Here is a 25,903-nt window from a genome sequence, read left to right as displayed (position 1 = left end):
TGAGCTAAACAAATATTGTCTTGTCAATAAAATACAGTTTCTTTGTAGGTATGTCAGGGAATATGGCTTCTAGCAGACCTTTTTGTCTGATGGATAATGGATATGTCAGCAGAACTCTTAAATACTGCTTGAATGTAGCCCTTTGGAAACATGATTCATACCTTTTCAGCAAAAAAAAGCTTTTATTTGGTCTTTTTCTTAAACACAGTTTCTGTAATGGTGTTGAACATGATTTGTTGGCCTGTGCTTACAGTTAGATGCATGTTCGGCCACACCCACTGTTGACACTTTTCAGAGTAACAGCCGTGTTAGTCTGTATTCGCAAAAAGAAAAGGAGTACTTGTGGCACCTTAGAGACTAACCAATTTATTTGAGCATGAGCTTTCGTGAGCTACAGCTCACTTCATCGGATGCATACCGTGGAAACTGCAGCAGACTTTATACGCTACCAGCACTCCCAGCTACCTTCGAGACACCACTGACTTCCTGAGGAAACTTCAATCCATCGGTGATCTTCCTGATAACACCATCCTGGCCACTATGGATGTAGAAGCCCTCTACACCAACATTCCACACAAAGATGGACTACAAGCTGTCAAGAACACTATCCCCGATAATGTCACGGCTAACCTGGTGGCTGAACTTTGTGACTTTGTCCTTACCCATAACTATTTTACATTTGGGGACAATGTATACCTTCAGATCAGCGGCACTACTATGGGTACCCGCATGGCCCCACAGTATGCCAACATTTTTATGGCTGATTTATAACAAAGCTTCCTCAGCTCTCGTTCCCTAAAGCCCCTACTCTACTTGCGCTATATTGATGACATCTTCATCATCTGGACCCATGGAAAAGAAGCCCTTGAGGAATTCCACCATGATTTCAACAACTTCCATCCCACCATCAACCTCAGCCTGGTCCAGTCCACACAAGAGATCCACTTCCTGGACACTACAGTGCTAATAAACAATGGTCACATAAACACCACCCTATACCGGAAACCTACTGACCGCTATTCCTACCTACATGTCTCCAGCTTTCACCCTGACCACACCACACGATCCATCGTCTACAGCCAAGCTCTGCGATACAACCGCATTTGCTCCAACCCCTCAGACAGAGACAAATGCCTACAAGATCTCTGTCAAGCTTTCTTACAGCTACAGTACCCACCTGCGGAAGTAAAGAAACAGATTGATAGAGCCAGAAGAGTTCCCAGAAGTTACCTACCACAGGACAGGCCTAACAAAGAAAATAACAGAACGCCACTAGCCGTCACCTTCAGCCCCCAACTAAAACCCCTCCAACGCATTATTAAGGATCTACAACCTATCCTAAAGGATGACCCAACACTCTCACAAATCTTGGGAGACAGGCCAGTCCCTTGCCTACAGACAGCCCCGCAACCTGAAGCAAATACTCACCAACAACCACATACCACACAACAGAACCACTAACCCAGGAACTTATCCTTGCAACAAAGCCCGTTGCCAACTGTGCCCACATATCTATTCAGGGGACACCATCACAGGGCCTAATAACATCAGCCACACTATCAGAGGCTCGTTCACCTGCACATCCACCAATGTGATATATGCCATCATGTGCCAGCAATGCCCCTCTGCCATGTACATTGGTCAAACTGGACAGTCTCTACATAAAAGAATAAATGGACACAAATCAGATGTCAAGAATTATAACATTCATAAACCAGTCGGAGAACACTTCAATCTCTCTGGTCACGCAATCACAGACATGAAGGTCGCTATCTTAAAACAAAAAAACTTCAGATCCAGACTCCAGCGACAAACTGCTGAATTGGAATTCATTTGCAAATTGGATACTATTAATTTAGGCTTAAATAGAGACTGGGAGTGGCTAAGTCATTATGCAAGGTAGCCTATTTCCCCTTGTTTTTTCCTACCTCCCCCCAACGTTCTGGTTAAACTTGGATCTAAACTTGGAGAGTGGTCAGTTTGGATGAGCTATTGCCAGCAGGAGAGTGAGTTTGTGTGTGTGTGTGTGTCCCCGGGGAAAAAAAAAGGGGGGGGGGTGAGAGAGCCTGGATTTGTGCTGGACATGGCCCGCCTTGATTACCATGCACATTGTAGGGAGAGTGATCACTTTGGATGAGCTATTACCAGCAGGAGAGTGAGTTTGTGTGTGTATGGGGGTGGAGGGTGAGAAAATCTGGATTTGTGCTGGAAATGGCCCAACTTGATGATCACTTTAGATAAGCTATTACCAGCAGGACAGTGGGGTGGGAGAAGGTATTGTTTCATGTTGTCTGTGTGTATATAAAGTCTGCTGCAGTTTCCACGGTATGCAGCCGATGAAGTGAGCTGTAGCTCACGAAAGCTCATGCTCAAATAAATTGGTTAGTCTCTAAGGTGCCACAAGTACTCCTTTTCTTAATGCTTAAAATGCCAGCAGCAGCTGGCAGTCCAGGTGCACAAGAACTCCCAATATTGCACAACACTGATGCTGAACTCATGTTAGCTATGCTGGGAAGCTCTTGCAAAACTTCCCTAGTGTAGACAAGACTTCAGTGTGTTCTTGTAACTCTTAAATCTGTTGATAAGCAGTCCGCAAATGATAAGTGTGTGTTAAGCATTTAGAAAGTCCCACTCTTTCCTGTCCCACCCCCCAAAAATGGCCTCTTACTTGGCTATTACACTGATCCCCTTTCTGCTGTTGAAGTTACTAAAAATGTTGCTACAGAGTTTGAGAACTAGATCTGGCTTTGGGCGGAAAACTGACTTAATTGGGATATAAATTCACCTCAGCTCCCCTGATATGCTTGTGACACTCCCCAGGGGTGCTCCAGTTTCTGAGGCACCTTGCCACTACTTGCCCTTAGCATGAAGCAGTGTTGTCTATGCCTGATGTGGTTAAGCTCCCTGAAACCAGTAGCCTTTGGCCCTGCATGTACTGACTTCCAGGTCTCCCCACACCTCATCCTCTCTTTACAGTCAAGTGCTAGGTACACATGAACCCTTGAGTCTTGGGAGGGCTCCCTGCAGTATCCACCTTTTGTGCCTGGACACTCACAATAATTACCAACTAAGCTTTCCCCAAAGAGATAGTGTACCCACAGTTTGACTAACACAGCTGTGGATCAGGTCCTTTACAGCACAGAGAGAATGAGTAGAAACAACAATTGGTTACACATATAAAACAAAACATAAAATGCAATTGTAGATCTATGCTTATTAATGGTTACATTTCCTATTATATAAAATAGATTTTCTCCCAAGGATTCAGACTTCGACAAAGCTGCTGGTTTTCAGTCAAAACCGGGATTCAAGTTTTCATGAATATCTCTATGCCCTACAAGCAGTTTTCTCAGTAAATGGATACCAGAATGGTGTGTTTGCTTCTTATTTCCCCAAACTCATTGTTTTGACCTCAGACTCAGGATGGCTCCCTGTTTGTTCTCCAGTGTGCTGGCTCCAAGTTGTCTTTTGTATCCTTGGGTTGACTTGAAATGCAAATGTAGCTGCCATTGTGTTTGACTTACAAAGTTTAATTTACATAGGAACCTAGGCAAATGTGAATATACATTCCTTTGCCTGGCAAAACCAGTTCTTCACTTCTAGGGAGTAACACACTGATATAAACTATAAGGACACATTTTCAGTGTATATAGACATACTTTTTAAAATCTGTACATTTTCGTAATATTAATGACCAGCACAATCCTGGTTTTTATTTGAGATCTCACAAGATTCTTTATAGATAAATACTATGACAGCAATATGTTGGGTGAGGTGAGTTTGTCGGGCTTGATAGCAGTTGCTGTTGTCATCAAGGGGGATTTGGGCTCACAGTGGTTTTTAAAGCATCTTACATATGTTGGCTGAGTGTGTGCAGGGAAGGAATGTGCACAACTAACCCATCCGTTGTTAGCTTTGCATGTTTGTTGTTTTCCCCTCCAGTTAATTTATAACTACTTCCACTGAAGTTCAAGGTATGCAGTATGCTGAAAATTTAATAACTTCAAGTGATATTAGCCACACTTTGATTCACTTGGGTTTGGCATTGCAGCCTTACTTGCTTTGTGCTTTGCTCTGAGACTTCTGAGGGTCCTTGATGTACTGGGTCATCAAGAAGTTGAATGAAGCCAGCTTCACAGTAACTGACAGGCACACAGTCTATAATTTGGCAGTAACTCTGGGAAGTGCTTGTCTAGCTTTTAGCAAGATAACTCCCATTTATGAATGCTGTAGGAGAAGCTGTAATCCAGGGAATCTTGCCCTTCGCATGTTTTTCTTTAAAATGTATTCAGCTGCTTTACCTGCTGACGTTATTCCCTTTTTCCATGATTTATGATTTCTTATACAGAAGCCCTGACTTAACCCTGACTAATGCTTTTGAACATAGAGTAATACATATGTCCAAGGAAATGTGCTTGTGTAGGTGTTCTGATTCTTACTGAATATCCTGAGAAAGTCAAAGATTTCATACAACTTAAATTTAGTAATTCTTCTGTCACTTAAGCAACATTTTAAACTTAAGCAATTACTGTGTTATTTGACAGGTTTCAGAGTAGCAGCCGTATTAGTCTGTATCTGCAAAAAGAACAGGAGTACTCCTGTTCTTTTTGTGTGTTATGGGTGTTCAGGGTTTGAGGACATTGCATGTTATGAAATATGATGGAAGTAGTAAGTAAACTGAAGTTAACAATGCTGTTAACTCAAGACAGTTGTTGGTTTAATTATCTTTTTATATTGATGTTCTGTGTCCAAGGTGAAAGGATGGATAGTATAAATCAGTACAGCACATTCTGATTCCTCAGCAGCAACATAACAAGTACCAGTAGTTTAGTTCTGAATTTTATTTGAATGAAATCTGAGGTGATGTGCTATTATACAGACAAGGCTTACTTGTAGGAGTATAGTGGTAGTATCTGAAGTTGTCTTAAATTCTCCCTTTTTACTGATCTTGGAGTGTCAGTTTTCAGTCTATTATTCAATGTATTGAAAAATATTCAAAATTTCTTTGCTTAACTTGAGCCTCATTGGCCTTTAAAGAAAAGAGATAAATTAAAGTAACTCTTTAATCTGAAGCTGATATGTCACATTCTTTTTATGTAAAATAACGTACTTTACCCTGACAAGTTACATGTAACTTTTTTAATTTAAAAAACCAGCTGGTCTGCAGGACTGGATGGTTCAGGACTGGGAATTAAGAACCTTTTAGTGCAGGTCAGAAACAGCTCAGGTTGGTATTGTGCATTGCAAATGTTGGCTCTTTGACTTGCACTACATGAGCTGATGATCTGTCCACTTTGCAGAGAACACAGATGTCCACTGCCCAAAAAATTTGGTCCCCTTGCTAGCCATTTTAGAAGAGAGAGGCAAACAACTAAATGAGATTTTGGGGTGGGAGGAGAGTGAGTTATCCTCATTCCTAATAGTCCTTGTAGGGAAAAGTTGAGGCACACAGGTGGTCCCGTTTGGGAAGCTTGTATTATCAGGCTATACAGATGCTGGCTCTAACCTGCTGTTGGATTATGTAGTTCATGTCAAGGTCAACTCTAAATCTTCCACTTTGATTTCAAATGGCATCCTATGTGAAGAGCATTTTTAGATGAACAAATTGCATTTTACTGTTTAAATTTTCACTCAACTAGAGGTTAATTCTATCCTTTTTCCAAAATAAATCCTTTACTTAAGCATGCTCTGAAAGAGTAACTCATCATGCTCTATCATGATTAACTTCATTTTTTTTTCACAAAGTACCATATAATACAGAATATTCCTTTAAATTATGACTTGTATGTTGAAGATCAGACAGATCCTTCACCAAATTAAATAATGGAAACATTTTCAAATAGGATTATTTTTCTTATTGGGTATCTGCAATCTATCTTAATATGTCCTGTAGACAATATTTGAATGCAGTAGTGTTAACATTAAGAACAGACACTGAAAGACTGTAAAAATATTTTAGCTAAACAGACAGCGCTTTAGCATTAGCTGTTAACAAACCACCACGCCGCTATAATTTAAAAGCTTTAAAATTACTGTGTGGTCAGGTGAGCCAGTCATATCTTATATACTATTGCAGCTCAACTTTCTTTTGCAGTAGTTATAGAATTTAAACATCCTTTTTGATTGTAATTTATCTTAAACTTTTACTGCCCCGTCACTAATGAACCACACACTTAAAACAACGCTTGAAATATTTTTCTCAGCACTTACAGGGTGGCTGGTAGCCTTGGATAGTAACTTGAAGGAGTAAATCAGTTGTGTTGTATTGGTTGTAACATTGTCAGTCGGCATTTTAGTTAATGCATTTAAAAAAAAGTCTCTCTTGTTCTACCTGTCCCTTCTGTGCTTCACTTTTTTCCTTCTCTCCCTCACCCCTTATATCTCCTCGTTTCCTTACCATGAATGCCTTATCTGCTCCCTTAGATTTTTCTCTCACTTCCCTTGCAAAATAAACAAACAACCCCTCCCTACCCTACTTTTGGTCAGTATCTCCCCCACTGCCACCATCCATGCACCCCTTATGCCTTACAAATTGTAAATTTACTGTGCACCTAATGGCCAAAGGACTAAACCTACCAGTCAAAGATAATACAGAAAAGGGAAGAAGTGTGGCACTGTTGGGGAATGCACAGCCCTGCAGATTTTGGAAAAAGTTAGGATGGTGGGGTCTTTACTAGAGCACTCATTGGACCCAGTTCAGAGGTTCATCTCTTGTAGCCTCTGGCTAATAGGTGCCTTGACTTTTCCTCCCCCTACTTCCTATCTCTACTATGAGAGAGAAAAGGAACATTCTCTCTCCTCACCTTCCCATCCCAGAGACTCCAGACTGCTGCTAGTAGTGAGGGACTCTGCTAATTCACCAATTGCCAGCCTCCTGCTCCACTGTGCTTAGCTTTAGCACTTGCCACTGCTGCAGCTCAAAGCTTGGGAAAGCTTTAGCAGAGTGAAACTGACTGAATTCACGTTAGATTCAACGCTGTTCTTAGTAGCTACAGTGAGCCCTAGTGAGTTTTAACTCTCTTGCTTGGTTGAAGGTGTAAGCATTACAACAGAGGCTCTGGAGTGCTCTTTCTGCTGATAGGTTTCAGAGTAACAGCCGTGTTAGTCTGTATTCGCAAAAAGAAAAGGAGTACTTGTGGCACCTTAGAGACTAACCAATTTATTTGAGCATGAGCTTTCGTGAGCTACAGCTCACTTCATCGGATGCATACCGTGGAAACTGCAGCAGACTTTATATAGACACAGAGAATATGAAACAATACCTCCTCCCACCCCACTGTCCTGCTGGTAATAGCTTATCTAAAGTGATCATGAGGTTAGGCCATTTCCAGCACAAATCCAGGTTTTCTCACCCTCCACCCCCCCCACACAAATTCACTCTCCTGCTGGTGATAGCCCATCCAAAGTGACAACTCTTTACACAATGTGCATGATAATCAAGTTAGGCCATTTCCTGCACAAATCCAGGTTCTCTCACTCCCTCACCCCCCTCCAAAAACCCACCCCCATACACACACAAACTCACTCTCCTGCTGGTAATAGCTCATCCAAACTGACCACTCTCCAAGTTTAAATCCAAGTTAAACCAGAACATCTGGGGGGCGGGGGGGTAGGAAAAGACAAGAGGAAATAGGCTACCTTGCATAATGACTTAGCCACTCCCAGTCTCTATTTAAGCCTAAATTAATAGTATCCAATTTGCAAATGAATTCCAATTCAGCAGTTTCTCGCTGGAGTCTGGATTTGAAGTTTTTTTGTTTTAAGATAGTGACCTTCATGTCTGTGATTGCATGACCAGAGAGATTGAAGTGTTCCGACTGGTTTATGAATGTTATAATTCTTGACATCTGATTTGTGTCCATTTATTCTTTTATGTAGAGACTGTCCAGTTTGACCAATGTACATGGCAGAGGGGCATTGCTGGCACATGATGGCATATATCACATTGGTGGATGTGCAGGTGAACGAGCCTCTGATAGTGTGGCTGATGTTATTAGGCCCTGTGATGGTGTCCCCTGAATAGATATGTGGGCACAATTGGCAACGGGTTTTGTTGCAAGGATAAGTTCCTGGGTTAGTGGTTCTGTTGTGTGGTATGTGGTTGTTGCTGAGTATTTGCTTCAGTTTGGTGGGCTGTCTGTAGGCAAGGACTGGCCTGTCTCCCAAGATTTGTGAGAGTGTTGGGTCATCCTTTAGGATAGGTTGTAGATCCTTAATAATGCGTTGGAGGGGTTTTAGTTGGGGGCTGAAGGTGATGGCTAGTGGCGTTCTGTTATTTTCTTTGTTAGGCCTGTCCTGTAGTAGGTAACTTCTGGGAACTCTTCTGGCTCTATCAATCTGTTTCTTTACTTCCGCAGGTGGGTATTGTAGTTGTAAGAAAGCTTGACAGAGGTCTTGTAGGTGTTTGTCTCTGTCTGAGGGTGCCAGAAGTACTCCTTTTCTTTCTGCTGATGTAGAACAAAATTTTTTATTGATTTTAATAGTTCACATTTGGAAGCCTTTCTTCAAACACTTTTTTTTTTTTAAATGGAAGTTTACTTTCTGCAAAAATTTCCACTCACAGGAAAGGGACCACCACACTGTGAATGAGCGGTAAAAGAACACCTATCTAGAGATGTTGGATGGGGAGGGAGTTTCTCTGCATTATCTTCATTTCTGTTCTATTTAAAATCTTCTTTATGCTTTTTCTTCCCCAACACTTCTATCCCTCTCTTTGTGTGGGCTAAAGAAAGTGTAATTTGTATCCCTGAAAAGCTACTTAACCATCCAAGAAATCTATCTTATCGAAAAGTCAGTCTCTTCATAGATCATCATTCTAAGTAGTTTTTTTTTTTTTAGCTTTAGACTTTTAATCTGTTTTACTAGCTGTCAGATGTGTCTGGACCTTTACCCCACAGCTAACATTAGAAGTTCACTTAAATATGTGTACTTTCCATAGTGTGTGGTTTCTTTAAAACCAAAAATTCCCTTCCAGGTCTCTAACTATGTTCTGTTAGAATATCTCTGTGCTGTTCTCATGTCATAGTAAAATTGTAAATAACTATTTGGGAAAAAATGTTTACTACAGAAATGTGGTTAGCAAACTGTGGTGTCTGTTTTAGCTATTGGACCCTCTCTCTCTCTCCATGCTGAAATGAATATCAAATGGTTTGAAACTTGTTTTATTAACAGTAAGGTATTTTTTTCTTCTTCTTTGCTTTTTAGGGGTAGCAGATGGTGTAGGTGGCTGGAGAGACTATGGGGTTGACCCTTCTCAGTTCTCAGGGACTCTAATGCGAACATGCGAACGTTTAGTAAAAGAAGGACGGTTCGTACCAAGCAATCCTGTTGGAATTCTTACCACAAGTTATTGTGAGCTGCTGCAGAACAAAGTACCTTTGCTTGGTAAGTGCAGCAAATATTCTACAAATATTGTTCATATGGTGCATGTCCTCTAGAAACAGGTTTGTAGATTCAAAATTGTTTTAATGTTTAAACTTTGTACACCAGCACGACAAACCAGGGCCAGCTTTTTAATTTGAAAAGGGAAACCTGAAATGAAATTGCAGGTCTGTAACCCAGTAGGTCTTCTGAGCATCTTGCAGAATGGATACAAAATAAGTTCCTACTACAATCAGCTACTAGCTATATATTCAACAAAATCATTCTTAATTTGAAACCTTTTGGGAGTTTGTAGTTTTGTGACTAACCTCCGCCTGAACCCATATTTTTCTGAAGATAGTAACAGGGTACTCTGGTTACTGGGTCTCCTTGCCTTACTGCTATTTTTGAGCTTTCTGTGCACTGTGGGTTTTAGACTTCACTGAATGTTGTTTAAAGGGACTGTACTCTAAATGGCTTGTGCTGCACAGTCAGATATTCTATTGTACGTCCGTGTCTTTGTGGGAAGAGATATGAAGCACAGCTAAAGAAATATGCTACTAATAATGGTTTGTTAAATGTTGTGCACCAAGTATGCCTTTGGATATGTGCATGTAACTCCCTTGGAAAGCAGTGGGAATTATGAGTGGACACGAATGCAGAATTTGGCTCTGAATAGGCAACCTTGAAAACTGAACACTAAGGGGACACTTACAAGCTTTCAGACTAAGAGCAAGTTACCCTGCCTGACTCACATGCTTCTCACCTGACCTTAAACTTCTTTGCCAAAAGAGCTCTGTGTAAACTATATTTAGCTAAAGTTTGCTGAGCTCAGGAACAGATGTTCACTTTTTATTATATATGTAAAAAATGGGTACAAACCCCAGAAATGACCTTGTGTCACTTTAGAATAGCAACTGTTTAGTAGGTCCTTCAGTGGGTTTAAGTGTTTAACTATACTGGTGCTATTTGTACAAAACAGTCGAAGTAAAGAAGTGATCGACAAGGTGGACCCCTGGTAATGAGTTCTAGCAGCCGTTTCATAGAGGGAGGCAACTTCGTGCTGCTTGACCTTTCAAAATCACAAGAGCAGCATATGTTGTCACAAGATCTGCATTCCACACATGGATTTCTAGTTACAGTACCTGTTAAGTTAGAATATGAAAGTAATGAACCTTAGTCTTTTCCTGCTCTTTCTTCCCTTCAAAGCACTGTAAAGATTCACTTGTGGTGGGAGTTATTCTCCATGTTTTTATTCTTTAACTTCTTCCCCCTCCCCCACCTCGATCTTTTTATGTCGTATCTTGCAGTAGTTCCTCTGCTTAAGAACACCGAAGTATGAACTATCTTTCCTTGCTTGTGGCCTGGTGCTTGTTTCCTCAGTGCAGAATGCTGCAAATACTTGGACATGAAATAATGAGGGGGAGGGAGGAAAACTGAAGTTACTCTAGGCACAATATTTGTGTTGCAGTGCTATTTTGTCCATTCTATTTTGGACTCCATTAGTTTCTTAATTCTGGAGTCTTAACAGTTTATTTTTTGTAAGTGTAAAGTGACTTTTTGGACTTGAAGGCTGATCTTGTTGTCTTTTAAGAGTTTTAATACCAATACAAATAAGAGTTAAGACTTCATTGCTCTTCAATTGCAACAAAGACCTCTGTCAAAGGTAGAAGAGTTAATGGCCAGTGTGCTAAATAAAAGGTCTGAGTCTAGCTCATTGTAAACACCATGGTCTATCAAAAATGCAGCTGTGCTTTGAAACATCTGCTAGTGGAAAATTCAGACTTTTCTCTAATATATGGTATCAGAACGTCTACTGAAGATGGGTTCTAATAGTGTGTGAGAACTCTTTAGATTCAGTTGTACTTCAATTCACACTCTTTAGGAAAGACTTGTTTTTCTTTTTCTAGTTAGAATTACCACCCTCTCTATGGAAGTCAGTGTATTTCGTTCTCTCTGAAGGACCTGGACAGTGTTGGCCCTTTTCCAGTATAATATTTGCTGTGGTTTATCTACTGTTGCCATCAGCAGCCAGTCCCAGATTCTACATTGGAATGAAGGAAAACTCTACAATGCCCTCAGCATGAGTGCAATATTTCTGAAATTATCAGGGATGTTTCAATTCCTCCCCTCCTTAGTCTACATTTTAATGCATCTAGAATGGTAAATACAAAAGTGTTTCACAAAAGGAAATTTAGTAGGAAGTTAGTGTACCCAAAACAAGATGATAACTTTTCTTTAAGACCACCGCCCCAGAGATAAATACCAAAGACAATTGCAAAACCATCAGTTACAAAACAAGTGATAATGTTTGAATGAACTTCTGATAGTCCTAGTTTAAAAACTTGGCATATGCTGTGGTAAATGTTACAGAAACTTTCCCAGTTGTCAGGATGTTGATCAGCCAGCTATAAAATGTCTAAGCAGCTAACGGTGCCTTGTGGCACTTATTTAAATATTGAAGCTAATTTCTTGAGCTTTAAAGCAATGCACTTATTTCTGACTGAATTATATTAAGATACCATACATTCCTCTTAAAATCTAGACCTCCTTGGGAGCCAGTCTTACCAAGATCTTTGTCTTAAAAGAAAAAAGGAGCGTGTTCATTGCTCTGCCACCAATAATGGAACAATATCTACTGACCACTTCCATTAACCTATTTACTCTATACACAACGTTTGTAGTTGTGAATGAAAGCATGTGGACGACACCTAGCATAGTGTAAGCTCTACAGAATCCTGCTACTAATAGCTTCACTCTAATCATAGTTTCATTATTTAGTGTACTTTCTGTAAAACAAGCCTCCTATAGGAGACTGCTGACATAGCAACACCTAAATATTGTGTAATAGGAAATATGTATTGGAATGTAGCAGCACAATGTAATGAGACAAATCAAAGCAAAATTAAGTAAATGTATTACAAATAAATCTGTAGCTGGGGTTGGAAATGATTGCAGAAATCTCAATGTGGTTTGTTCTTTGTTCCTACTCTAATACATATTCACTTTGTTTTGTATTAACGGATATTTACTTCTGATTTTTTTTGTCAACAATAAGTGAACAGCTGGCCTAAGAAGAAAATCTGTTGAACAGATAGAGCCTATAATGTATATGCTGCTACTTCTAGTTTATCTCCCATTGATCAAAATACTATTATTTTTTTTCCTAGGAAGCAGTACAGCTTGCATAGTAGTTTTGGACAGAACAAGTCATCGTTTACATACAGCAAATTTAGGAGATTCTGGATTTTTGGTAGTCAGAGGAGGAGAAGTAGTACATCGGTCTGATGAGCAGCAACATTACTTCAACACTCCATTCCAGTTGTCAATAGCTCCACCAGAAGCAGAGGGAGTCGTCTTAAGTGATAGGTGAGGTGGGGAATTAATCAGAAACATGGATCAAGAACTTGAGTTTTTCTCCCAAGGTTTCACGGTTCTCGTCTTTGTACTGAAACTTTGCACTTAGGCCTTTTAATAATGCTCCCATTTGAAAGGTGAATCTCCTTCCCCACTTGCTTGTCTTCAAGGTAGTGTAAGCATTTCTCAGGCTTAAATTTATCAAATTTTATAGGCTGTTGCTGTGGTCTAATCTCTGCTCAGGGTAGCAATGATCTGCTTACATGCAAGTGATTACTTTCCCTAAAGTTAGGTGCACACTGAATGTAAAGCGTTTCTGATATCCTCAAAGGGACTTGTGTATTATGGAACTGTTCTGATGGAAAATATAAATATACCTGTTTCTGTACATTGTACACCATAAATGTGTCTACTTTGTCTAGTTCCTAGAAATGACTTCACCTGTCATTTGCTGCAATATCTGGACACGACAGGCAAATTCACGTTGTAGTAACCATGATAAAAATCCATTGCTTCTGCAATTTAAGTTGAACTCCTAACATTATTGCAATAGCAAATAGCTTTTGGCTGCCGCCTCTTTATTTGGCTGTATTTGTAAGAGCCTCAAATGCAAGTTAATAATGGCCTCCTATGATTCAATATTTGATGTCTTTTTGCTTTTCGCTTTTAAAAAAAATATTCTGAACCAAGTAAAACTGAAGTTTTTGTAGCCCATCTAAGGTCAGGGAAGATGGCATAAAATATTTTATGCTGTAGTAAGGTGTTTTTTTAACTAAAATATGAGCATTACATAAGTTCCATAAAGTAAAGTACATATTATGCCATTATCTGGAAGAATACTGAAGCATGGAAAAGTAACTGCCAGGCATCTGGCTGCGACATATCTTCAGTGCAAATAAAGCTTGACATAGAGGTATAACACACAGTGCACAACTAGCTAGCAAAGCTGGCCTAATGTATAACACTCACCCCCCCCCCCATTTGACTTAAGTCAAATATAGTGTGTTCAGGTTGTTGCAGGTTTTCCTTCCCAACCCCCATGCATCATTTGAGACTGATTGGGAATACACTAATTTACATAGCCAGGCAGTGAGGTAGTGAATACTCGAGGAACAGGGCAGGGAAGCATGTGACTGCAGCTTGCATTTCAGTACAGTTAAGTTTCCAGCAGCACATTGTGTTCAATCAAAATGAGCGAAACTCCGTTTTGGCAGAACACCGAGCTCAGAGATGGGAATGTTACAGAAGTGCACCCGGTCCAATAGAAACTAGTCATTTCAAAGCAGAGGACATGATTTCAAAGCAATCTGTATTTCAATGCTGGCTAATCATTTTTCTAAACTTAATGAAACTTCACTAGTGAAATCTAAAACACAAAATGCAAGACATACCTTCTTGTCTAATGTCTGTCTGTCCTTGGGCTATTTTTGTAACAGAGTAAAGGAAATGCTTTTTCTTGACTGATTTGGTAAATATTTTATTTAAACACTGTACAAGTTACATTTCTTAAATCAAAGATTATAGACTCATTAAAGTGCTCTTTTTTAAACCCTGAATATAGAAAGTGATAGAGCTGTGTCCAGGGAATGCAGTATGAATCTGAAGTTCTTGTTCTGAGGTTGTAGACTCCAAATTGGGCAAGGTTTGGGCTTCATAATTTTTAATACCAAAATAGTTCTTTTGAGGATGTTTGGAAATAGTTCCAACTAGTGATTGTTCTTTGTGTATGGCTTTAAATATAGGAAAGTATACAAAGAGTGAAGGGAGGAGAGCTGTCATAGGAGTTTGAAATCCATGCACTTCAAAAGTCCCCTTTATTGCACAATAACTGTAAATCATTCTAATAGTTGAGTGAAATCTAGGTGGTATCAAAAGTACAGTCCATTATATGAAAAGACATAAGTAGCACAAAGGTAGTTATCAAGAATAACATTCTTGGAAATTAGAAAAACAAAGACCGAGTCATCATGGAATAAGGAAAGTGTGAGATGAATCAGCTTTTAAGATGCCCACACTTCCACTCTGACTTGTGGTTATATCAAGTCACCTAATCTCTTGGACTCTTGACATTAATTGCAAAGACAATTAAAAGTCAGAGTAAATATCAGTATTTTTCTTCTGTTGACTAAACTTAATGTTAAACTGGTTCTATCCAGGGGAGAGTTAAGTGACCTAAAACTCGTAGTTTCAGAAAGGCTAGCATTTCAAACTAAAGTTCAAATCACAACCCTGCATCCTTCTATGGTGTGCTATGCATTTTTTTTTTAATCCAAAAATCTCCCAGAAAGATCTGATCTATTCCAAAATAAATACTTTCTCCTCCTGTGTATTATGCACCAGTGGACCATCTGGGTACTGCCCACTGTTGGTGGTGATGTACCTAAGTAATCTGAAATACTTTGGGATCCTTCATGATAAAAGGTGTATCCAGTAAGCAGGCTAGACATTTCAATCCTAAATTAGCCTTTCGGTTACAGCCTTGTTCTGCATATTTAAGTGGGAGTGAGAAGGAAACCTTGAACTACAGTATCACCTAATGGTTACAATGGAGATATACTTGCAAAATATATTAGACTGAAGAATGGTCCAAGTCAGGCATTTTAAGTGCAATTCTCTGGTGTAGTGTTTTCAGATACCCTCTATTTGTGATCATACTTCTGTTATACTGGCTTTCATGACAAAGTACACTGCTGTATTTTTCCAGAGAACAGATTTCGTAATACCAGTGAATTGCAAAACCTATTGATGCTGTAATTGAACAGGATTTGGTACCATTAGCATACGCTAATGTCTATTTCTTTGACATGGTGGTATTCTCTTCACAGCCCGGATGCTGCTGACAGTACTACTTTTGATGTTCAGCTAGGAGATATTATTCTGACAGCAACAGATGGACTTTTTGACAACATGCCTGACTATATGATTCTTCAGGAACTGAAAAAGCTGAAGGTAACTGAAAATGAAGTGTGTGCAGTTGAGTTATAGTATTGAAATTCATCTAGAATATGAATAATGGGCAAAAGTTGATACTTCCTCTTAAATGTTCCAAGAGCAGCTTTTTTACATAACTAATGAATCAGAACACCATTGCATTAAACAACTTTATCTGGGGTGACAGGATTATTGGACTTGAAAATACAATACAATTCAGCTGTAAAAGCTGAAAATGGAGTATAAGAACTAGTATAAACCTGGTTTCAGAGTAACAGCCATGTTAGTCTGTATTCACAAAAAGAAAAGGAGGACTTGTGGCACCTTAGAGACTAACCAATTTATTTGAGCATAAGCTTTCGTGAGCTACAGCTCACTTCATTGGATGCATACTGTGGAAAAACATCCGATGAAGTGAGCTGTAGCTCACGAAAGCTTATGCTCAAATAAATTGGTTAGTCTCTAAGGTGCCACAAGTCCTCCTTTTCTTTTAGTATAAACCTGTATAACATCCTTGAGGAAGCTACTTTGATACTGTAATCCTGCATATTAACTTTTCAGTGGCCTTTCATATTGTGGTTTCAAAAGAGGCTTGTCTGCTGATAGGATCTTATCCCTGAGATAAATTACTGAAAGTTGTTGGTAGACAGAAAGTAAGTGACTGCCTTTGTAGACAAAGTGAGTTGGAGATGCTCTAGGAATTGTCTAAATGCTTGCTTGAAATTTTGCTCTTTTGTAGGTAATGGGAGAAATTCTCATTATTTTCCACAAGAAATCTCTCATCTTTCATCCTTTTTTCCAAACAGCATTCAAATCTGAAAGACCCCATTTCAGTCTAAAGCTATGGCTAGGTTAGGTATTATGTTGGTTTTTTTTTTTTTTTTTTTTTAAAAGGTGTAGTAGACAGGGTTCAACACCTTGAAAAATGTGTTGGAGGGGAGCCTAGGGTTGACCATTATCTAACACTTAAAACAACATGTTCTTAGGCCTGGTCTACACTGGGGAGGGGGATCGATCTAAGTTATGCAACTTCAGCTGAAGTCGACGTACTTAGATCTGCTTACCGCTGTGTCTTCACTAGGGTAAGTTGATGGCTGACACTCTCCCATCGACTCCACCTGTGCCTCTTGCCCTGATGGAGTACCGGAGTCGACGGGAGAGCGCTTGGTGGTCGATCCAGCGGATAATGTAGACAAGCCCTTAGTCTAGAATGGTTACAATGGGTATACATGGTTTCAGAGTAGCAGCCGTGTTAGTCTGTATTCGCAAAAAGTAAAGGAGGACTTGTGGCACCTTAGAGACTAACCAATTTATCTGAGCATGAGCTTTCGTGAGCTACAGCTCACTTCATCAGATGCATACAGGGGAAACATGAGCTCCACCTATTGGCACATTTGGGAAAGACCGCAAATAGAAATCTGAGTTATGAAAAGAAAAGGAGGACTTGTGGCACCTTAGAGACTAACCAATTTATTTGAGCATGAGCTTTCGTGAGCTACAGCTCACTTCATAGCTCATGAAGGCTTATGCTCAAATAAATTGGTTAGTCTCTAAGGTGCCACTAGTACTCCTTTTCTTTTTGCGAATACAGACTAACACGGCTGCTACTCTGAAACCTGAGTTATGAAAGTTGAGCCAAGAATTGTCAAATCCTGTTCACTCCCCAAACTGTTAGGGAAATTCAGATATGCTCGTAAAAGCATGTATAAATTACAGAGACGATAAAAATGATTACATGTGAAAATAGCTGTTTGTCACCTGTCTTGCTCAACATGGAAAGGAATCCTTTCCTGAGTAAAGCAGCAGGCACTGAAAATGTAAAGATGATTGGAACTCTTGGAGGAAATGCATTATACAGAAAGCTTGTATTCTCATTGGATTTTATCACTGAATTTGAAAAAACTAACCTAGATAGTTATAGGGGAAAGCTTATTGGCTTCCTCCATTAAAAAGTGAAGTTTTTTTTTTTTTGGTGGGTGGTAAACTTACATTGTTAGGTGCAAGCTGTCTGTGCTGGGTATCCAAACTTCTTGTATCCCACAAAAAGGTAGGTTTTATAAATTTTCATTCTGATTTGATCCATCACCCAGTGTAGGGCATTTAAAGCAGTTGGCAAAATGTATATTTTTAAGCATTTTTATGCTGCATGGTAATATAAAGCCTTTGTTCCACACTTACCCTTATTACTAAAACTAGCTTTATTTTTCCATTCCTTGGTCGAGGATGGTGCTTTGGTGCTGTGATTGAGCACTCTGCATTTTCTGGAAGCAATATTTTTTGAGTGAACACTTCTTTGGTTTAGCATTCCCTTTGCAAAGATTAGGTGTCGGGCTATACACCGGAAAGGAGCTGGATGAATGAGGGGAATGCTCTGAGTAGTCAAAATAAGCAAAGGGGAAAGCCTAGTTTCTCAACAAAGATTCCCCTTTGACACTTAAAATACAGGGAAGTGTAGACTGCTGCTTTCTCCCTTCCTAAGATAAGTGGTTTGTGCATGAGTTTTATGAAATGATTATAGTGGCAGATAGAGGCTGAGATTTAATTTCCTACACAAACGTTCTTAAAGTACACTGATTTTAATTCAAGATATAATTGAGATTCCCTTGAAATAGGAAATACCTACTATCTAACTTGTAACAGGTGTTTATATTCACATCATGTTAATTGAATCAATATTCCAATAATGTGTATGTGCCTGAATAAAATTACCTGTGGTGCATTGCTTTTGTAAGAATAACTTGTTCTTCCATCAATTTAGAATTCTAATTATGAGAGTATACAACAGACAGCAAGAAGCATTGCTGAGCAAGCTCACGAACTGGCATATGACCCCACTTACATGTCACCTTTTGCACAGTTTGCATGTGACAATGGATTGAATGTGAGAGGTAAGATTTCCTACTATTTGGTAACATAAGTCTAATGGTGTCACATGAAATTCCTTTCTTGGATGCATGCCAGAGTTCCTGAATAGTAAGTGATCTTAGGTATGTTCTGGGAAAGAAGGATTCCCGTCATAATTGGGAGGCAGTGTGATCCCATGCATAGGACACTGGACTGGAAATCTTCAGACTTGTGTTCTATATTTGGCTGTACCACTGACCTGCTGTGTGGCCTTGGCCATAGCATGTCTCCCCTCTTTATTTTCCCTCCTGTCCTCTGTCTGCTCTGATTAGATTGTAAACCCTTCTGTAGGCATTACCAGAGTACATATAATAACTCTTGTTTTTATTTTAGTAGTTTGTTTGCAGAATGCTCCCTATTCATCTGACATTGTTCAGTCCCTTTGCCCTCTGTGATCCTTGTCTCCCATCCTCTGGAGAGGTCTCTAGTACCCCTTGCAGAGTCCTGAGGGTTCCATTTAATACTTCACTTTAAAGAAAGGAAAAAGTCTTCCTAATGTAGAGGGCAAGGCTCCCTTCAAGGCCCAGTGAAACCCCCTCCTGTTGCTGGGAGGCTGTTAGCCTGTGTGCCTCGCTCATCGTTTCCATCTGCCTTGTGGGTGTGAATTGCTGATCTTCTTAACTCCTGCCAGCCAGAGAATCTATTGCTAGCTGTGCAGAGCACACTCATTTGCTGCTTCCCTTCTGACTGGCTGCTGGTCCTTTGTATCCACAGGCTTAATGGGAGTTTGTATAACAAAATACCACTTCACAGAGTAACTTCACCAGAACCTTACACAGCATTCTTACAGCACCACAACCCACAATCCTTTTTAATGGGTTTTGCAGTTGAAGAGTTTGGTAATATCTTGCATTAGCAAAATGGGACAGTAGCCCTCTGAGATCCTTGCAATATATCATGTGGGTGTGTCACTGTTCCCTTTAAGGTGTGCGTGCGCACACAGATCCTAAACCCTGCACACACGGCAAAATACCACGTGCACAAAAATTTGCACAGAAGCACAACAGTTCGCACAGAAGAAATTTTTTTGTGCACGCAGCCTGTCAAAAATTAGAGGGAACATTGGGGTGTGTATACATCTGCATTTTGTATAATACAAGTCATTCTGTTACTGCAAATACATGCACTACAAAATTATAAAAGTTTTTCAAAGGCTATTTAACCCACTCAGCTGCTTTTCAAATGTGAATAACCATCTTCTTTAAATCAGGGGAGGTATCTAAATACATTCCTTATTTTTGAGTGACTTACTAGGTCTGAGTTCAGTGATATGTTAAAATTTGATTTAGTACATGTCCAGACTTGGAGGGGGTAAGAAAAATCTTTTGAAAGATCATTTGAAAATAGGCTTTCCACTTCCCTGTTAAAAACAATGCTGAAGGTTCTCACTAATGCTTAAAATAGTATATAGGAAAGTGCTTTTCTTATAGGTATCTCTGATGCCATCAGTTACTTTGGAAAAGGAAGTAGAGGAGTTAGAGGCTTTCAGATGCATGTGTGTGAACGTATTACTAATTTTGAATCTAGAGCAGTTTCTTTATTTAAAAAAAAAACAAAAAACCTCCTTGTAGAATTGTTTCAAGAAACCATACATGCCTTTTTTCATTATGTAGTTTCCTGATCTGCTCTTCAGATTAAAACATCTGATTTTTCTTAAATTACAGGGGGAAAGCCAGATGACATCACCGTCCTTCTTTCTATAGTAGCTGAATATACAGACTGATTTGCCTAAAATGTCAATGTCTGTTTTTCATTATCCTGGAGTTTCTAGCTTCATGTGTACTGTTTCCTGCTGGCAGGATCGGTTTCTTTCTTTGCAGCTGATCTCAATGGCCAGTTACTCAAGTCTGTTGCCTCTTATGACACAACTGAGATCCTTTAAAAACCACTATTGTAGTACACTGGTCTTCTTCTGCCAGCAAGAAATGAAGAAACTTAAGGCATGAAGCTTGTCTCTCAAAACTTTAGTAATCATTCACAAGGTGGGGGAACCCAGATCCATATGGTTACTACTTCTAAAATGTGACTAGTTTCAAATGATTGATTGGTTACAATTCAAAACTAGATTTAATAAATCAAATTGATAAACCTCCACAAGAGGGCGTATTACTATTCTGCTAGAATCAGCCATTATCCAACAAAGGAGATGTTACAAAGCATACGTTCATAAACATAGTCTTGTTACAGTGATAGGTGAGGGTTTGTTTATATATAAACTCCAATTTTCAAGGGGTTTATAGCTGCTGTAAACATTTTGCTCTTGGCATACATGGTGTCAGCCTTAGCCTTTTTCTAGTACAAAATTTGGGAAAAAAAACATTAGTTTGCGCTGTATGGATGCACAAGTGTTTTGTGATTTCAGGTGCTTAATCGTGATCTTATAAATGAAAGTTTTTTGCAAATAATTCGTCCATAACGGAGCCTGGTATCTCTGGATATTTTTTTTGCAGTGGGGAACTTTTTGTTTAAAAAAGGTTTATTATTATTTTAAGTTGTAACTCAAATTCACAAAAGCCAGAATATTCAAAATTGAGGCGTAGCATATCCTTAATCTGTCTGATCAGCGTGTGGTGATATGCCATGTATGCTGCACTATCTAAGAATGATGGGTTGCGTTAAAAACAGATAATCCTCAGCTCTGAACTTCCTTGCTTTTGTTTGCAGAAAACTTTACTGTTAACTAGGCATAGTTTGTGTTAATACCGCCATTCTTGCTTTGTATAAAATAGAATCTGTACCAAATTAATTTGATGGTCATGCTGACTCAAATGTGCACCTCTGCTTATGCTGTGGCAGCAGCAGTAAGTATGCAAATGGAAAATAGTTAACTAATAACTAGCAAAATTTACATTTCAGTAACTGATATTTAGGGTTTTCAGAATGAACCTTCATTGATGTTTACAATTATTTAATAGCCACTTTGCAATATAGCATTTCCTTATGAATTTTAGTAGCTCGCAATTGTTTTCCCAATTTCTGCAAGCTCTCTTTCTGAGGTGCATAAAAGCTGATAGCTATAAAGATCATATATATTTTTGGTCAGTTTTTCATTAACTTTTTTTGCTGGTAGAAAAGTACTTAAAAATAAATTAAAGCCATGTTTTATATAAAAGTCAGGTAACGATGTTTAGATGAGTGCAGTTAAACTTGGTCAGTAAGGAATCTCCTTATCTGAAAGGAGATTTTTACTACCTGGTTCATTGTATTAAAACTGTTAAGTTTGAGAAAATCTCAAATTGTTTAAAGAAATTTTTTTTTGGTGGAGTTGTACTGTATATTTGCATAATTGTATGTCAAGCTTTTATTTTATTTAAAATCACTTGTCATGTACCATGTACATGTCATTTTACTATATTTTAATGCATCATGCTTGTAACAGGCATTTCATTTATGAGAATGATTAATTTCAAAGCTGTTCAGTAATTTATCTGCTATTCATAAATTGGCCTAATGTTAGATATATTTTAAATCACCTTTAACTACTTGTCAAAATGCCTTAACTACCCTAACTTGGCCAAAATAGTAGTAGTTTGGTGGGGGTATGGGAAGGATTATACGAATGAAGAAAATCTTAGTGTTACTTTTATATTTTATAAATTTATAAAATACAGAAGTAAGACTAACAGTGAGTGGCAGACAACTTTGCATAAACTCTTTGCAGTCCCTGCAAGCTGTATCTAGATACATTTTGTTGGAAGGAATATATTCCTGCTGCAGAATAGGGCTTAATTTCTAGTGTTTGAGGAATGTCTCTCAAATCTGGACGTTCTCTACAATAAATTCTCCAGTATTTACTGTCTCAGTTCCTTGTTAGAGCAGACTTGATAAATTACTATCTTTCCCTATTCTTGAATTTACTCTGATATTATGCCCCTGTGGAGCTGGACTGTTTCCTCACTTTATAATCCTGCTCAGCCCTCCCTGTTCACTATTTTCTATAACTAAAAATTAGGGTATGTATGTGGATCAGATAAGTGAGTGGCAAAGGTGCTTTTTCCCTGCCCTGAACTCAGCTGTCACTGTGCTCTGCCTCTACTGATCCAGGGTCTGGAATCCTAGGTCATAGAAATTCAGCTGTCCTGTTAGTGGCTGAACTGTCTCACCTAATGAGTCTGATTCTAAATCTTGTTTTTGTGTTAATACAGTTTTTAGTCACAGTATATATAAAGCCATTTGCATCATAGATCATGATTTTTTTTATAAAGAACAAATTTGGATTTTAATTTACAATTTGTAAATTTATCCCTCACTGGACACACCAAAGACCAGCAAAGTTTATAGCTTTTTCCATCTGTTAAAGCAATACTGTATTATAAAGAGTTAATATTTTTATCATATGCTTGAGAATTTTGTTTTCTGTTTTTAAGATGTGCACTCTAAACATATCAGAACCTAATTTCTTCCTATGAATTTAAGCTGTCTGCGCACAATAAATATTTACAGAAAAGGAAATGACAGGACCCATGTACTTAAAGCAACCTTAAAATGATGCATGGAGCAGTAATCCTTCCTAGAAATTAGATTATTTTAATTTTATCATGAGAGAGACAGACACAGGAAAGATGTTTCAGGTGTATTCATTTGAGATGGAAACATGAAAGATGAACAAACTTTCACCATCTGGAGAGGGTTTGCCCTGTATCAACAGCTGCTTGGTGGGGAACAGTAATCTGAAAAGATGGAACAGCTTGGTATACCAGTAACCTATCACACCAAGTAATGAAACAGCAGTTGCAGGAGCTGGGTGTCTGCAGGTGAGAGAGGCCTAGGATAATACTCTTTTGGAGGGTTTGAAATGTCCCTGGTTCCTTGTCCCATTAATAGCTATCTTTGGGAGAGCTGCAGCATCCAGTTTCTCTTAAGAGTTGCTACCTTTGCATTTATAAAAAAAGGAATGGGAAACTATCTAGAATTTGGGACCAGACTGGATGATAACAAAACTATATGAAGGGGTGTGTGAAGGTGTAGCAAAAATAAGTATTTTGTAATTGGAATTCATATCTCTTGATAATAGGTAACTTCTCAGTGGAAAACCAGACTATGAATGTGTAGAAGTTGACTGTGTGTAGTAGTTTCTGACAAAGATAGCTGAGATAATGAAACAAATCTGAGTCTGTATCTAATGAGGATGCTTTTGTGTTAGACTATCATTTTACCTATACTTACCTAAGAGGCAATTATGTGAATTGGATGTCTGAAGTATGCAGGAATAGTTCTGTAAATACATTTAAATGAACTGTAAAGATATTTAATAAATATAGTATTTATACTAACGTGGTTTTAAAGTAACTGACTTCAAACTTATTTTCCATTTATGCAATAAGAGCCCTATTGTGTGTTGCAGAGGAGCCCAGTCACTGAGTCTCCACTTTGGAATGTGTCTCTATAGGATGTTTGTTTTCACATGTTCCGTTGTTCTAGACTTTATTTTCATTTATTAAATCCTCTTCAATAGTGAGTCACCAAGACAAGCAGTAGCAATCCTGTAGCCAAGAGAAGTAACAACCTTGTGAAGATATAATGCTGGTTTGCATTACATACTGATAGGCAAGTTCAAAGAATGCATTTCTTACATTGCTGAGAGCCTAACCTTTGCAATATTTGCACCTTAAAGAACTACCACCTAATGATCTTTCCAACATAGTTGTGGACAGCCCTCTACCAAGCCACAGAGTGACTAAATTACAAAATTTATGGTAATACACAAGAGGTCCACTCAGCTTTGCCAAACAGTCCCAGAGTACCAATCTTATTCCAAAATGTGTACATAAGGACTGTATAATGGCAAACATTCATTACTTTTGGAATTCGGTAAAGATGCATTCTGAGAAACTACACAAACCCCCACCCTCAATCAAAGTACAAGTCAAACTGAGTTCTTCTGATGTATTGAAAAGGCAGTCCTATGCCCGTTCTCATTCAGTGACGCAATCTTGAGCATAGAATGACAATGGTGAAGTCTGACTACTGTTTAGTAGGTTGCTGTGGGTAACAGACTGTTACCAGGATCAAACAACCAAACTCATTCTGATTTCTTTGGTTTTTTGGCGTGTGAAGAATTACTAAGTTCTAAAATGAAACTTTTCTACTTCACTGCATCTTGTTCCATACTTCACAAAATGTGTCCTACAATATACAAGTCAATTAAATTAAAATACTTCTAATTTTGAAAAGATCTGTTGCAAGGCGCTGTGGAAATGCAGATTGCAACTAGTTTTACACCTAAATGCCAGTCTTGCAAAAGTTACTGGCCATTTATTATAGCAATAAATGTGTCTGGCTGTGCTAGAATTAAGGCTGTCAAGCGATGAAAAAAATAATTGCAATTAATCACGCTGTTAAATGGTTTTCTGTTATTGTTTAAATAGTTTTGGTATTTTCTAATTTTCAAATATATTGATTTCAATTACAACATAGAATACAAAGTGTACAGTGCTCACTTTATTTTTGATTACAAATATTTGCACTGTAAAAAAAAAAAAAAAAAAGAAAATAGTATTTTTCAATTCACCTAATGCGAGTACCGTAGTGCAATCTCTTTATCACGAAAGCTGAACTTACAAATCTAGAATTATGTACAAAAAGCGTGCATTTAAAAAGTAAAACAATGTAAAACTTTAGAGCCTACTAGTCCACTCAGTCCTACTTCTTGTTCAACCAGTCGCTCAGACCAAACAAGTTTACGTTTGCAGGAGATAATGCTGCCTGCTTTTTGTTTACAATATCACCTGAAAGTGAGAACAGGCGTTCGCATGGCACTGTTGTAGCTGGCATCACAAGATATTTATGTACTAGATTCATATGTCCCTTCGTGCTTCAACCAATGTTCCAGAGGACATGCGTCTATACTGATAATGGGTTCTGCTTGATAACCATTCAAAGCAGTGCAGACTGACACACGTTCATTTTTATCATCAGAGTCAGATGCCACCAGCAGAAGGTTGATTTTCTTTTTTGGTGGTTCGTGTTCTGTAATTTCTGCATTGGAGTGTTGTGCTCTTAAGATTTCTGAAAGCATGCTCCACACCTCGTCCCCCTCAAATTTTGGAAAGCACTTCAGATTCTTAAACCTTGGGTCAAGTGATGAAGCTATCTGTAGAAATCTCACATTGGCGGCATCTTTGTGTTTTGTCAAATCTGCAGTGAAAGTGTTCTTAAAATGAACAACATGTGCTGGGTCATCATCCGAGAGTGTTATAACATGAAATATATGGCAAAATGTGTGTAAAAGTAGGAGACATACAATTCTCTCCCAAGGAGTTCAGTCACAAATTTAATTAATGCATAATTTTTTTAACGGGCATCATCAGCATGGAAGCATGTCCTCTGGAACAGTGGCCGAAGCATGAAG

The 25,903-nt window shown here is 38.7% G+C and overlaps 1 protein-coding gene across 1 annotated transcript in view; it reads left to right on the top strand.

Annotated features, from left to right (window-relative positions):
* The window catches only part of PPTC7 (protein phosphatase targeting COQ7), a 31,007-nt gene extending 5,724 nt beyond the window's left edge, over positions 1-25,283 (top strand). The window contains exons 2-6 of the mRNA XM_077835002.1: positions 9,205-9,384; positions 12,531-12,729; positions 15,543-15,666; positions 18,407-18,536; positions 20,217-25,283. Coding sequence (XP_077691128.1) covers positions 9,205-9,384; positions 12,531-12,729; positions 15,543-15,666; positions 18,407-18,536; positions 20,217-20,275 — 692 coding nt within the window. The 3' untranslated portion in view covers positions 20,276-25,283. The remainder of the gene's footprint in view (positions 1-9,204; positions 9,385-12,530; positions 12,730-15,542; positions 15,667-18,406; positions 18,537-20,216) is intronic.
* The last annotated feature ends 620 nt before the right edge of the window (positions 25,284-25,903 follow it).

This window comes from Eretmochelys imbricata, chromosome 15 (assembly GCF_965152235.1).
Source record: "Eretmochelys imbricata isolate rEreImb1 chromosome 15, rEreImb1.hap1, whole genome shotgun sequence".
Taxonomy (NCBI): Eukaryota; Metazoa; Chordata; order Testudines; family Cheloniidae; genus Eretmochelys; species Eretmochelys imbricata.
Note: the sequence above shows the minus strand (reverse complement) of the source record. Positions and strands in the feature narration are given on the sequence as shown.